Consider the following 14,739-nt stretch of genomic DNA (forward strand, 5'->3'; position numbering starts at 1 on the left):
TAATGTACACCCAACAAAATATGACAAGAAATTACTTGAAAATCATTAAAAACATAAAAACATCCCCTGTAAAATGTTACAAACTAATACTGATGCAAAATATCTATTCATTCCAATAGTTCTCAGCAATCAGAAATGCTGGCTTAATTTTCTTATAGAAATTCTTGAGAGGCCTCTTCATGTAATGTTCCCTCATACGTATGGTAAATAGTCTCCACTTATACATATAGTACTTTCACAACTTGTGATTTTAAAACACCAAATAGCAGCAACTCATTAATGCAAACACACACACACTGATGGCTGCTGAAATGCTATGCAAGGCAGCCAAACAGGCTATGGGGAGCAACTTGGGGTTCAGTGCCAACGGACACATTATGCAAACAGTAGGACTCAGGGATAGAATTACCAACCTTCTGAGGCGGGACACCGACTCTACCAACTGAGCCACATCCGTCAGCAGTGTATAAAATGACTCCAACTTGAAAGAAAGATCTTTAATAAACCATCAAGCATTGCAAAGATGGTTTTCCCCTAATTCATTAAAATTCAATAATTCATTTCCCCTATTCATTAAATTATTGCAGATTTTTTTATATCAGTATTGTTTACAACTTCTCCAAACCCTGTGCAGAGAGTGACGTCCAGCTACACATGTGGAGAAAGATTACCCAACCAGAAATAAGAGGGATGAGAAAGGTTTATGCCATGTGGAGGGTAAGCACAGTCAAAATCTATATTAAAAAAAAAAAAAAAAAAATGTATATTTCTATTTAAAGTCCTCTAGAAACCCTCACCATGTTTCAGCTGTACAGCAGTCACTTTCTAACAGACATTGTGCATGGCACATCCTCTAAATCTTTCAAATTTCCTTCAGGAGATTCCTTCTACATGCAAGGGCAACTTCACTTACACTGTCAGACAGACTCCCTACGAGAATCGCAGCATCATAGAAAATGACACGGATACATTATGTGGAGCCTCGGGTTGTGAAGTCAGCGTGAACCTGTGGGCCAATGTCCTACACCTATCCGTCTTCCACAATGGAACCCTGCTTGCCCAGGACTCAGTGTATGTCCCAGCCATTGAGGAGAGTAAGTTTTCACTGCAATGCCTTTCACCTCTGTTTCCCAGCAAAAATATTATAATTATCATTGTTGTTGTTATTGTTGCTTCTCACTCTCTTCCAGCAGTTGTCCTCCCTGAAGTCTCATACTTGCAGACATCAACAGCAGAAGGCGATATTGTGGTCAGCTGGGAGGCTCCCATCCAGCCTGTCAGCGGTTACATGATCGACTGGACTCATAATGGCAATCAATACAATTGGAAAACAAGTAACGACACTAGTGTAACACTGTTAGGTAGGTTCTATGCCTTCTCCAGAGTCAGGGACTCATGTACGCCAATAGTTTGTCCACATTTTAAAAGCAATTATCTGTATCTCATCCATTGATTTCTTACTTTTCTGAGATCCTTTTTTGGACAATTATTGGGATTTTGGGGGGTTATTTGCTTGACATATATTTAAGTAGACAATGCTCATGTGTGCATCATTTCTGATTTTGAAGTCATTTTTAGATCATTTATTTTGCCTTTTAATGTGATCAATTGATTCTTTGTAGGTATGTATTTAGCAAACCTCAAGTAACTCCTGAGGTATTACGTTCATTCATTCATTTTGTCAATATTCATACCATTCAGCCAGCACTCAGGGTTGTGGGATTGCTGAACCCCATCCTTGCTGTCATTGAGAGGTGGGGTTCTCCCTGGACTGGTCGTCAATCAATCGCTGGTCCACATAGATAGACATTACACTTTTAGGGAAAGTCTAAGGAATTATTTTTATTTATTTTATTTCAGTTAAGGTCTTGTTAATTTTGTTCCATTTTTGAACATTTCTTAATTCAAGGTTATTTTTTTGTCAGCAAAGACTTTTCTATAGAATTTGTTTTTTCTAAAAAAAAATACTCAATTATTGGGGCCCTTTCTGGGTTGAGCAGGCATATTCTTCCCATGTCTCCGTGGGCTCCTCCCACAGTCCAAAAACATGCAGTTCATTCATTGGAGACCCTGTATTGATGTGTGAATGAGAGAGTGAATGAATCTTGTCGAAATCTTCTTGTCTTGGCAACTAGACTTGAATTTCTTCACTCAAAGACATTTCAACCCTCATCGGAGAAGCTTCTTCAGTTCTAATGACCTATGGGGAATTTCCCTATATGAGATTGCTGTCTTCAAATGAATGGCCTTTGTCCTTCAGGTGTAGGTGAACCGTGGAGTTCTGTCCTGAAGTGGTTGCTCTCCTGTGTTGGGCCATCTGTTTGTGCAGAGGTTGTTTGGTCTTTCCAATGTTAGATGTCATCACGATCCTCAATGCAAGTGACATGTACTCACCACGTTTGAAGACAGCAATGTCCATATTCTGGCCAGAAAAGACAGATGGTTAGAGAGAGGAGTAAAAGAAGCCATCTTTATCAAAACAGAAAAACCATCTCTGAACAGAGTAGTGGGTCTCAGACGCAACCTTTCATAATTGTACAACACTGTAATGGGATCAGTACCTAGACGGATTTGCACACACGGACCAGGCCCACCTGCACCCTCCAAACAACCAGGAATGACCTAACCACCAGAACCAGCCCCCGGCAACAACCACATGAGCCTCAGTTCATCTGATCCAACAGGTTAAACTCTTTTGTTTAGCTTTACCTATTCATATGCCAATCCAGGTAATCCCACAAAGTTGCCCTTTTGTTCCAACAAATGACACTCCCATTAGCATAACAACCGCCCTTACCCCTTACAAAACAAGCCATCATAAACTAGACCCGCCCAAAATCCTGGCAGTTATATTTGGAATCTCCCCACAGGTCATTAGAACTGATGAGGATGAGGGGTGAAATGTCTTCAAGCGAAGAAATTAAAGTTGAGTTGTCACAAGAAGAAGATTTCAACAAGAATTCACCATGACTGAGAACCTGCACAGACAAGAGAGTGAATGGTTATATGCTGGCCGTCGACTTGTCCAGGGTGAACCCCCAAAGACTCCCAATGACAGTATGGATAGGCTCCACGCCCCGAGCCTGTCTGCAGGATAAGTGGTGTAGATAATGCATTAGTTGATGAAGTTTTTGATTTGATGTTATTTTTCACATCATAGCAAAATCATGCATACATATTAGATCAGCCAAATGGGTTGACCATTCAAGACCTTAACTCCTTGAACATCTGGTTGTACAGTATTTGTTTATTAGTTTGACCATCATCATTAAGTGTCCTATCTTTTACACTAGTTTCAAAACTGCTCTGCGAAGCATCTATCGGAGAGATTATGTCATGAGCTTTCAAGACTCACTCCAACAGAAAGCAGTCTGCTCTATCGCTTTTCCTTTTTATCTTCTTTAATCCAAGCTGTTGAATAGTTTCAACCTTTTCATTCACTTAAGGGTAAAATAGACGTTTCCTCCACAGACCTGCTTGATAAGAAGCCCTACAATATTACAGTTACTGTGCTCTTTGGCAACAGAACAGGCCACGGTACACAAGCTCCTCAGATCTGCTCCAGATTAGGTGGTAAGTAAGTCTTCAGATCTTTATATGATCCTGTAGAATACCTGTAAATTGCCATAAACAAATTTCGGCCCCCACAGGTCCTGAAAATTTTTCGTCTATCAGCGTATATGCTCAAGACAAAAGCGCCCTTGTGAACTGGAGCTTGAAATCCACGGAAGTCTGCAGGGATGCCGTGATCTACTATATTGTTTACTATAAAACAGAAAATGGGCCGCTGCTCAGTAAGGCAACGCAGAATTAAATTTTTGATGCAATTTCCTTCCTTTCATGGGGACAGGTGCTTGGGATTGTAGAAGTAATTTCTGTTACAACAGGGAATATTTGTCATGACAAAATTATTGTTAAATTAGGTACATTTTACAAAGTAATTATTTGCTGTCCCCTGTAAAATGCATTAGTCAGCTAATGATTTTTTTTTAGGAAAAATATTAATTGCCTTCATTAACTACCTAATTACTTATATTACATTACATTACATTACATTTGGCAGACGCTTTTATCCAAAGCGACTTACAATAGAGGACATAAGCACTGCAAATAACACTTGCAAATACAAGATGCACTGGAAATATACAGAATATATATATATATATATATATATATATATATATATATTTGTTTGTGTCTTTGAGGTGGACATCAATATGTAGTCATGCTGAACAAATCTTACTTGTATTGTTTTCTCTCATTATACAGTTAATATCCCTTAATATATATCTTAACATACCCTGTTTAGGGCTATTTCACACTTCCAAACCCTCTGTCCAACAAAATTATAGTTGTACTATCGTCATTGTGGCTTTTCTTTAGATGTAACTGTCAACAGCACAAAGCAGGAGGTCCTGCTGGAAGGTCTGAATCAAGACACCCAGTACAGTGTCCAAGTCAAGGCTGTGGCTCTTAAGGGACAAACTCACAGCAGTGAAACAAACTTTAAAACCAAAAGATTTGGTAAGTGCTAAAGGGATTGTTTCTTGCAACCACAATGCGTGTATTGTATATCTTAACTATTCAGAGTATGAGATCTGGTGACATATCTGCATCAGTTGTAGTCTGGTTCTAAGTCTGCATGGTGATTTATCACTCGGGAGGTATGACGCAGGGCGCTGCATGCAAGCCAAATAAATTATGATAAAATAAAAAAATATGATAATTTTCTTACAATAAATTAGTAGCGTAGTTCAGCTAAACATTGTTTTAAAAGTAAATTGTGTTACTTAAAGTAACAGTATTATGTTATTATAAACCCTCAAGCAAGGATGATCAGGATCCAAGTCTCCTGTTGAGTCTTTCTGTAAACTCCTGTAATTCCAAGCAATATTAGAAATACGATTATGAAGTACGTGTTTATTACTTATCTGGCAGATCGTTTTACATGTTGGGGGGGATAATGGAGAGATATATGAGTATATCTGTGTCTCACAAAGGATTTCATGGAGCCTCCTTAAGTGAATCAAATTGCTCTCATGTATTGCATCAAGAGCTAGCAAATACATGCTACCATTATTTTAAGATGAGATTTTTATTTGGAAAAAAACAGTTACATGATGTAGAAATAACAGGATTAATTGTCATCACTACATCAGGATCACTTGGATCCCCTAACCCTTGGATTATCACATTTTCAGTGTTTTCTAGATACTGCTTGCTTTACAACAGCTTTTTTCTCCCCTTCCTTCAAATTGTCACCACAGGTTGTCATTTTTTCTGGCTATTTTCCTGCCAATCTGAAACAACATAATCACTACTGTCTTTAATAGATGCAAGGCTCATCAAGACACTCATCATCTATGGTGGCATCTTTATATTCCTGGTGATTTTTCTGGGATTATGCTGTGCGGTCCAGTAAGTGCCAGTGATGATGTGATGTATGATGAGTATGGTTTATTTAATGGATGCAACGATGAAATAGGAATCGCTACGCCTGTGGGATTTCATTATATGTTCCCAAATGAATTTGTTAGGTGGAAGAAATTCATGGAGAAACCAGTGCCTAATCCAGGCCTCAGTTCAGTGGCACTGTGGCCATCAACTTATCAGAGGGTGAGCTCAGTTGTGGACAAAATTTAAAAAAATTCACTGTTTTTAGTAGCAACATCTGAATCACATTTTGAAAAATAATTTAATGCTCTTGTTATGAAAAATGCATCTAATCTTCAACTCTGGAAAATGATCAGCTCTTTGCGTGAACCCTTGTGTGTTTGGTTTTTCTCCACAGACAAAGTGCCCCTTCAGTACTCCATCAGAAAGCCACTGTGAACACGTGTGCACCGAGGGAAAGCAGGAAACATCTGCAGTGGTATTAGCTGTGGGAAATTGTCCATCAAAGGACCACTGGGAGGAATTCACTGACTTCATTACTCCAGAAGCAGAGAAGCAGAATGAAAAACCCACTGAAAGCATAGAGACTCTCCTGCAGACTTCTGGAGAATCCAAAGCACTTCTGTCCTCAGAGAACAACCACTTAAACCCTTACCGAAGCCAGACTTCTGTGGAAATGCCGCTCACGAAGACAAGCAGACACTCTAGGCAGCAGCCTCCGGGGAAAGTTCAAGAAAAGACTGCACCAGCAACTGTTTATGTTACTTTGGATATGTTTGAACAAGATGAGCAGTTGAAAGAGACCCTCCAGTGATAGAATGCCCTCAGATACCTGAAACTATTGAGGGACGAAGTATTGAAATGATCAACAATGATCAGTGTCCTCAAGAAGCACGGGATGAATTTTCCAGTGTGTGGCAATGTCTTGCTGTTGCCTGCGTTAATTGTGGAAAGAAGGTAGACTCTACAGCTTGTGTACCAAAATATAATATGATTATGTAAAGTTGATTAACCTTCTCTTGAGGCTGGACGGAGACATTTATAGCAGTATTTGTACTGTATTTGTACAGTGACTCTTCAAACTGTTCAATATGAGTCTGTCATAGTAGTAACTGTGCACTCTCCTGGCTAATAGCTCAGATTATATGCAATGTGAAACAAAAGTGAATTTTTAGTTATCTCAGCTCCACAGAAACTGGGCTGTAAAGTGACCGAGAAAAAGTTTTCCTTGTCTTTTACACAGTGACATCTCAACAACATAAAAGAAAGGTTAAAATCACAGAAGAAACAGGTACGGACAGTGATACAAGTAAGATGTACATAAATATGCCCATACTGTATTGTAGGGCAGTTATTTAGTTGTTTTAAAACACAATAGTATCAATGTGCATTAAAGAGGCTTGTGTTTTGCTAAGACATATTACTGTGCTTTGATTTTTTTTTACCTTTATTTGCACTTTTAACATTATTCGCTGAAAAAAACAAGTAAAACACCAAGAAAACAGATAATTAAATGGAACATATATTTGCATGGACTAGTGCTACCTCTTGTTACTTTTTACTTTTATGACATTGCATCAGATATAACCAGGGCATGGTATGTTCCCTTCTTTAAATATGTCCCCTGTAATATATTTTACAGAACAATAAATTATCTTCCAAAGCGTTACATATGATGCAAGAACTTTATGAATCAAATAATCTGGTCGATTCTCTGAAATTAAAATTCTGTCTATCAAGTAGTAAATCCATTCACTCATTCACCCAATATACTTACTTCTTATCCTGCTTTCAGAGTGGGGTGGTAATCCTTGGGGTAATTGCATAAAAGACGGAGATTACCCTGGACCAATTGCCAGTTGATCATAGGGATAAAGAAGCAGACAACCATTCACTCTCATACAAAACGTATGTTTTTAGAACGTGGGAACACAGGGGACAAAATGCAAACCCTACGTGGAAGTGCTCCCCGTTGGGGCTTGCAAACCTTCTTTCTTGCAGTTGCATACAGATGAGAGGTGACACGTCTTCATTTATTTTGACTGCAAAAAAACAAACTGTTGCTTGGAGCAGGAACCTTCAATTCGGGCCACCTCACCAGTTTCAAATCGGATTTCAGCACCTGGAGTGTGCTTATGCATCGTCTGAAATTGGCATGTCATCTTGCGAGACCCTGGAATGGTCGCCAGTCAATCGCAGGGGTGAATATAGATGTTCCCAATTGTTTTCAATTAACCTGCTGCATGGTTTTGGACTGTGGTAGGAAACCGGAGGAAACTTTGGCCTTACACGAAGCCCTAACCACAGCGCCACCGTGCTGCACGGTAATCCGCTCATCAAATTATTATTCAAAACTAAGTGGGGAGAGGCGTGACGGCACCACGGCCTGTTGTCTCCCGTGGGTCGTCCTGTTATGGCATGACTTCCGATTACTTCCTGCGGGTGGCAGAATGGAGCTCCAGGACAAGACGATAACAGCCACGAATTAGAAAACCGGCTAGTTTAGCTAGCTAGCTTGTTTGTGAAGTACTCCCATCATGCTAACTTATTGCTAACAATTTGGACGCAACAATATCAGGAGAAAGACCTTTTCAAAGCGTAATTTCGAGTTGCTGCCATGGTGTGAGCTATAAGAACTTAATGCTAGACAGCGTGTCTGGAAGTTGAACGAGTTTAACTTTCCTCGACCATTCAGGTGTATTAAATTAGCTTAGTCGCTAAAGGGCCTTGCATCCGCGGTGCTTGCGTGTCCGACAGCCGTGTATACAGTGGCCTCACCGGGAGGGTCTACGAAAGCACATGCCGAGTAGGCTTTGGTTTTAAACAACGACACCAAACACAAAACCGCTCCTGAACATGTCACACACCGGGCCTCCTTCGCGATGGCGGAATTGTCCCAGAAGAGGACAACCAGTGGCAGGTAGGACATAAACACACGACTTGGATTATAAAGGTTAATGCAACTCTTGCCTTACATAGCGAGGCAGCAACCCAATACATCACGGTTATACAACATATACGCGATCATTAATACTGTACTGTTTCTGCAACATAAAATCTAATTTTTTGGTTTTTCAAATATTAGGATAGAGAGCCGTTTTCAGCAATTTAATGTCTCGTAAACTCTTGCTAGCATCACAGCATGGTGACGTTAGCAAGCTGTGCACAGATTGGCGTATGGTATATATATATATATATAGAACGCTTCGACGGAATTTCGTTCATTGAATAAAGACACCGAAGCGTTTGCAAACTGCCTGAGCGAGTTTAATTCAGCGAATCGAGTTTGTGATTAATATTACAGGTGTGCGTATCAACGTCTCTTAGTTTCACCTGATGCTTTCGCGCCTCCAAGCTCATTTTACCGTCAAATGCGCGCCCCCTGTGTGTAACGTTCACGTTTTTAGACAAAAGTTCATTTACGGCAAATTTTTGGATTGATTTCCTTTGATAATAGAAACATTTAGGCAGTTGAATGTAACTGGGTTGGCTAGCTCCATTGCCACTACGTCACGTGTCCAAACAAACCGGGGCCTTGGCTTGATCTTATCCCGCCGCCAGATCCAGTGCGGTTTTCCGCGGCCGTCGCCCCGTGTTAGGTTCTCTCCTCGCACACTATTTTCAAGGCATAAGCACAGGAGTCTTAACTCATTTATCTGAAGATGAACATGTTTACATTCAGATGAATCGGTCGTTAGCTGTGGTGTGCTATTATAAGACTGAAGCCTCAACAGTTTTTATTGGCGTTATGCAAGTATAATGAAATGTTGCAGGGACTCTCCGCGAGACAATGTATGTACTCAGCAGAATAAAAAAAAATCGGACAATAGGAGATGGTAGCAGCGTAAAATGGATGATAGCAGCAAAAAGAGGGGGAAACAAGTGTGTTGTATATGTGTGGTGGGGGCGAGAGGGTGTGCATTAAGTGCAAACTTAGTTCAGTCCAGTGTGAAGAGGGTAGTGTGTGTGTGTGTGTGTGTGTGTGTGTGTGTGTGTGTGTGTGTGTGTGTGTGTGAGTGTGTGTGAGAGAGAGATTGTCTTTAGGGTGCGTGTGGAGTTTAGGGTGGTTGTCAGCTGTGAGGAAGAGGAAAATGGGTGACTGTTGTGGATAAAGTTGAGTTACAGGCTTAGTGTAGTGTATCGTGTGAAGGGTGTCTGATTGTCTTTAGGGTTCGGAGTTCGGAGTGGTTGTCAGCATTGGGCCGTTGCGTGTGTGTGTATTCCGTAAGGGGATGTGGTTGCTTGCAGGGGGTAGTTTTTTTTTTTTTTTTTTTTACTGCTCTGGGGAAGAAGCTGGCTCTCAGCATGGATGTGCTTGTCTTTATGTTCCTGTACAACTACAACACTTACAATCAGAGATCATTTCATGGGATGTACGGACAAATGACTGACTTAGATTAATTGTTGATTGATAATGAAGCCTTTATCTGGTGTCTTTATCTTTGTCCTTGTATTGGTTCGATCCTTAGAAAACTCCAGGTTCTGATACTATACAACGCCCTTTACTTTGATAAAGTGCCCGGCATTTAATCACTGTATTTTGCCCATTGAATATGTTCTTGCATGTCTTCTATATTTTACACACTTTATTTTTTTATCTTCTGTTGCTTAATGATTAATGCTTAATGATAATCATTATCCTTGTTTAATATCTGTCCATCTGTTATTTCATCATATGAGATCAAGTTTGTTTATTTTACCTTTTTATTTTGGTAATTGATTTATTTTTCGTCTGGTGCTCTTGGGAGGGTCCTTAGAACCAAGGCCTGGCCGACATGGGATATTTGAGAGCCATGTTGATTTTGAGAGAAGTCAAGAAAAGTTAAGAGAAGACATTGAACTAGAATGAATATTGATCCATCTGTGAGTCACAGATTTGCATCAATATGACAGGTCAAATGCAGTCAGGAGACTGTTTGATCAGAAAAGAATTTTGGTCATGATTATAAAGCATGATGTTATAGTCAAACAGAGATCTCTGTTGATATCATACCCAGTGATGAACTAATCCAGAAATGGTACTCTACATAGTTTGCATTATGTTTGCATTACTATTTCTGCCTGCAACAGATTAGAAAAAGCAGTCATAGTGATGTGCATCATACAATTCATGTGTACGTGCACTCCCTCACTCACACACACACACACACACACACACACATAGAAAAATAGATCTGCAAGTATGTTCTAGACATGATTTAATTATACTGTGTACTGTTTCATGTATGGTTCTGGCTCAGCTCATTATGTTTATTTTTCCAGGTAAATTCTTGCCAATGAAAACAATGTTGGGTCCCAGATATGATGACCAAGTGGCTGAGGAGAACAGGTTCCACCCAAGCATGCTGTCAAATTACTTAAAAAGTCTAAAAGTAAGATACTTCATACTGATCAGTCAGACCTTAATTTTCAAACTTTTTCTGAAAATGGATATTCTGATATATTCCATGTCCAATATATTTTCTATCTACAGGTAAAAATGGGTTTGCTTGTGGATTTGACAAACACAACTCGCTTCTATGACCGCAATGACATTGAAAAAGAAGGAATCAAATATGTGAAGCTTCAATGTAAAGGGTAAGAGTGTAATAACTCTAACATTTTTTAATAAACTTGTTTTTTATTGTATTCTAATATAGTCTGTCGCAATGTATTAAACCCCTTTGTTTTTCTTTTTGTTGTAGCCATGGGGAATGCCCGTCCAAAGATACCACTGCCATGTTTATCAGGCTTTGCGAACACTTTGTGGAGAAGAATCCGACAGAATTGATAGGTAAGTTTCTTGTTAGTTTGAGTAAATGGTAAATTGATTGATTTTTCCTCACATCCGGTGGGGGAAGAGTTTAGGGTTGGTCAAGCAGAAGTCAAGTCTGTCACCTGGCTCCTAGGATTAAACACAGTTCCCATGAGCATCAGTGTGGCCACCCGAAATCCATCCATTTTGCAAATGTGCCTTGCATTTGCATCTGTCACATCTGTGCAAACCAGAGCAGTGGCTATTGTTTGACACTGCATTTGATGTGCCCCTCAGCAAGCCTGCAGAAGTGGGCAGGTGGGAAGAAATGAATTCTTAGAGTATGAAACCAGGTTTAAAGAAGTTGAATGTTTTATATTATTGATAAGTGAGATTGGGATACATGGGGTTATTTCCCCTTCATGACATCAAAGTACCTACATTTGCACCAAAGCATGGAGGCTTATAATTCTTTGGAGAGGAACAGTTTGGTTCAACAAAAAGCTAAAACTCTTGTGCCTGAATGTGCAAAATTGCTTCAACACATTTTGGAGCTCATTTTATTTTTTAAATTGTATTTTTAATCTTTTGCTCAGAGTATATATATATCTATATATATATATATATAGATATATATATATATTTACTATTATATCATGTAAATTGAAGGATTGGCAAAACCACTTTGTTTTTGTTACATAAACAGGAAATAATTTGTTGTCCTTTATGATCTTCTGCTGCCCCACAGAGATCAGAGAAGAGAAAAAAACAAACTAAAATATCTGACATAGAATGATCTGGACCGGCTAGTACGTTTGCAGACTATGTAACTTAAAGACAGAAACACCTGGACAAATCTGACATCATTTTTTCCTTCCTAAAAGTAAATAAATAAATCAAGGCCAAAAGGACAAACGTTTCTATTGTTGTACACTACAGAGATGTAAAAACATCTTGATAGTGGTGCCTGATGGCTTGATGCCATTCATGACGACGACGCTGTTTCGTAGTGAAAACCTCTTGTCCTTCATCAGTGAGCTTCTGGCAGTGGCTCCCAAATAGGACTTTGGATGGAGTACCACCATAGACTACACTTGTTTCTACATCTTTTCCAGATAGCTTTTTTGGTTGCTCGCAGTTGCATGCAAAGATAACTGTAGCATGCCAAGGCTGCAAGCAACTTTGAAATCCTTCTCTGTCGCTACACCGCATACCCTAAATTATTACATGTAGTTATTTCCCTCAGCTTGTCCTATCCTATGTTTTGTTGACATTGTTGCATAGTGCCTTAGTCGCCTCAAAAACTCAGAATTGAATGTTCATTTCTTTTTTTTTAATGGACGCAACCAAAAACTATACTTATTTTTCAGTTACCATCACCGCTGTAACATAACACAAAGGGTAATTCAGCAGAGGAGATCCATCTCCAATAGTATGGTTTCCCCTTGGAAAACAGCCATAAACTTATGGGGTGTTAAATGGTCTACGCAACGTCTAATCTCTTTTCCTCAAACGTGTTCACACTATTTAGAAGCAATACCTTTAATTGTCCAGCAGAGAGCAGACATTACCTACAGTTGGAAAGCTGTAAGCAAGAGTTCTCATTCTTCAAAAAAAAATTTTTTCCATAAAGATTTTTCATGTACACACATTTATACATTTACATTCCTCAACATCACACAGTTTCTCAAACACTATCAGTCAAAGATGAAAGGGTTGCTTTCATGTTAAGGATTGTGTCCAAAGACACACTTTTAACTTGTACTTTTTAACTAGTGACAGCAGGGTACTCTCTTTCATTTCAGCCTAATATAATGAAATCCTGTTCAGACCTGCTCTTACCTCCTAACTGGTGGCAGGCTTGCCATCCAAATTGCTCAAACATCAGAGCAGAATGTGTGAATGTCATCACAGTAATGCCCAGTCTGCAGCCTTCTGGTGATTAGGCTTCGTTATTTCAGTGGTACACATATCCAAACTAGACAGCTGGGGTGGTAAATGTGATCTCTGCCCCCTAATGTTTGTCTGTTTAATTTTCGTTACGTTGTTGCCATGCAAAATTCTTTCGCCTGGCACGAATGAAATTGGATGGTTTTATAGTCCTAACTCTTCTGACCAAACCTGATGGCTGAAGTTTGTTTCTGAGAATTAGTGGGTATACATACATTTCAAACAAAAAACTGTATCCACGGAGATAAATCTGCCTGATAATCCCTTGAACCTGTCTAAAGGAAGACTTGATGCATCTGAAAGAAAAATTTTCATCATTTTTTTTCTCAAAACAGTAAAATGTTAAATATATGGCTATACTGAACTACCTGTGTGATGGTTTGGAGCTCAGGTAGTTTTTTTACGATATCTAAGTATTTGCTTATTCTAGAAACATGCCCAGAGAAATAAATAATATAGTATGATTTTAACTTTGAGGTATAATTCTGAGTGTTTGACTTTGGTGCTTCCTGTTCTTCCCAAAGGTGTTCACTGCACGCATGGCTTCAATCGGACAGGATTTCTGGTCTGTGCATACTTGGTGGAAAAGATGGACTGGAGGTAAGGGCTTACTTTTCTCTATCACTCTTTTTGCCAGAAGGGTGTTTATTTTCATGTATGATGACAGCAGCTCTGCATTGGCCATCATCATCAGTCTGGTTTGAAGAACTCCTCACCCTGTCAGTCTTCATAGCCGATAATTCAGAGTTCTCTTTATCATTTCTGTACGCTTGATGACATGAGGAGTTACTCTGTCGGTATCAATCATCACAAATGACCTGAAGAATTTCATTGGTTAGCGGTATGAGAGCCCCATGAGAGAGGTGTTAAATGTTTTATAGCAGCAGAGCAAGGGGGCTGAAGATGCATTCAGTGGGAGGTTGAGCAGGAGTCTTAAGACTGAATCCCTGGAAACTAGCTCTACAAACTGGATGAAACCTTCCCACCACCCACTACTTCCTGTGTAGCTAACATTCTCAGAGCAATAGCTTCATCCTGAATCAGGTTTTGCAAAATTATATGACTCTTAGGCTATCTTTCTTTTTCAGGATTCTGAAAATATGGCCAGCCACCAGGAACTATATGCTGATCAAAGGATTAAGATTTAATCTAATGTCTGCATTTTTGCCAATTAATCTTTGTGATGCTAATGATAAAAGGATGCGGAGATGTACAGTACGCCAGAATGTAGATGTCCGTAGATGTGTTATATTTAGTCTGCACATTATAATTCTACTCAAAATAGACAAATTTAAAAAAAAAGATCTTCAATAGGCAGTTTCTTGTATTTTCTTGCTCTTATCAGCATTGAAGCAGCTGTAGCTGCCTTTGCCCAGGCCCGGGCCCCCGGGATCTATAAGGGAGACTACCTCAAAGAGCTTTTCCATCGCTACGGTGAAGAGGAGGACACACCCCCTGCCCCTGCACTGCCTGAGTGGTGCTTTGAAGACGATGACGGCGGGGAGGTGGATGACGACGGCAACTCAGTTGGCCAGGAGTCGGGGCCTAGCTCTTCTGGGTCAGCCCATGGCAAGCGAAAGAAAGAGAAACTAAAGCTGGTAAGACTTCTTCGGCTCTATGAAATGTTCTGGAATCAGGGTGTCATGGCGGGATGTTGAGCC

General features: G+C 39.7%; 2 protein-coding genes across 5 annotated transcripts in view; both read left to right on the forward strand.

Moving 5' to 3' along the window:
• Positions 1-7,063, forward strand: part of LOC147222957 (interleukin-31 receptor subunit alpha-like) — an 11,712-nt gene extending 4,649 nt beyond the window's left edge. For 3 of the 4 annotated variants that reach the window (XM_086167272.1, XM_086167274.1, XM_086167275.1), the window contains 9 exons: positions 635-717; positions 878-1,094; positions 1,191-1,361; positions 3,472-3,573; positions 3,651-3,794; positions 4,384-4,524; positions 5,334-5,418; positions 5,538-5,616; positions 5,792-7,063. In XM_086167272.1, coding sequence (XP_086023398.1) covers positions 635-717; positions 878-1,094; positions 1,191-1,361; positions 3,472-3,573; positions 3,651-3,794; positions 4,384-4,524; positions 5,334-5,418; positions 5,538-5,616; positions 5,792-6,208 — 1,439 coding nt within the window. In that variant the 3' untranslated portion in view covers positions 6,209-7,063. The remainder of the gene's footprint in view (positions 1-634; positions 718-877; positions 1,095-1,190; positions 1,362-3,471; positions 3,574-3,650; positions 3,795-4,383; positions 4,525-5,333; positions 5,419-5,537; positions 5,617-5,791) is intronic. The other variant, XM_086167273.1, reaches the window with a different exon arrangement.
• Positions 7,064-7,815: 752 nt separating this feature from the next.
• The window catches only part of rngtt (RNA guanylyltransferase and 5'-phosphatase), a 78,484-nt gene continuing 71,560 nt past the window's right edge, over positions 7,816-14,739 (forward strand). Inside the window, exons 1-6 of the mRNA XM_086167289.1 lie at positions 7,816-8,314; positions 10,657-10,766; positions 10,868-10,971; positions 11,079-11,167; positions 13,603-13,678; positions 14,424-14,676. Coding sequence (XP_086023415.1) covers positions 8,251-8,314; positions 10,657-10,766; positions 10,868-10,971; positions 11,079-11,167; positions 13,603-13,678; positions 14,424-14,676 — 696 coding nt within the window. The 5' untranslated portion in view covers positions 7,816-8,250. The remainder of the gene's footprint in view (positions 8,315-10,656; positions 10,767-10,867; positions 10,972-11,078; positions 11,168-13,602; positions 13,679-14,423; positions 14,677-14,739) is intronic.

Source organism: Fistularia commersonii, chromosome 20 (genome assembly GCF_037954325.1).
Source record: "Fistularia commersonii isolate RoL2024-O1a breed Wild chromosome 20, RoL_Fcom_v1.0, whole genome shotgun sequence".
Classification (NCBI taxonomy): domain Eukaryota; kingdom Metazoa; phylum Chordata; class Actinopteri; order Syngnathiformes; family Fistulariidae; genus Fistularia; species Fistularia commersonii.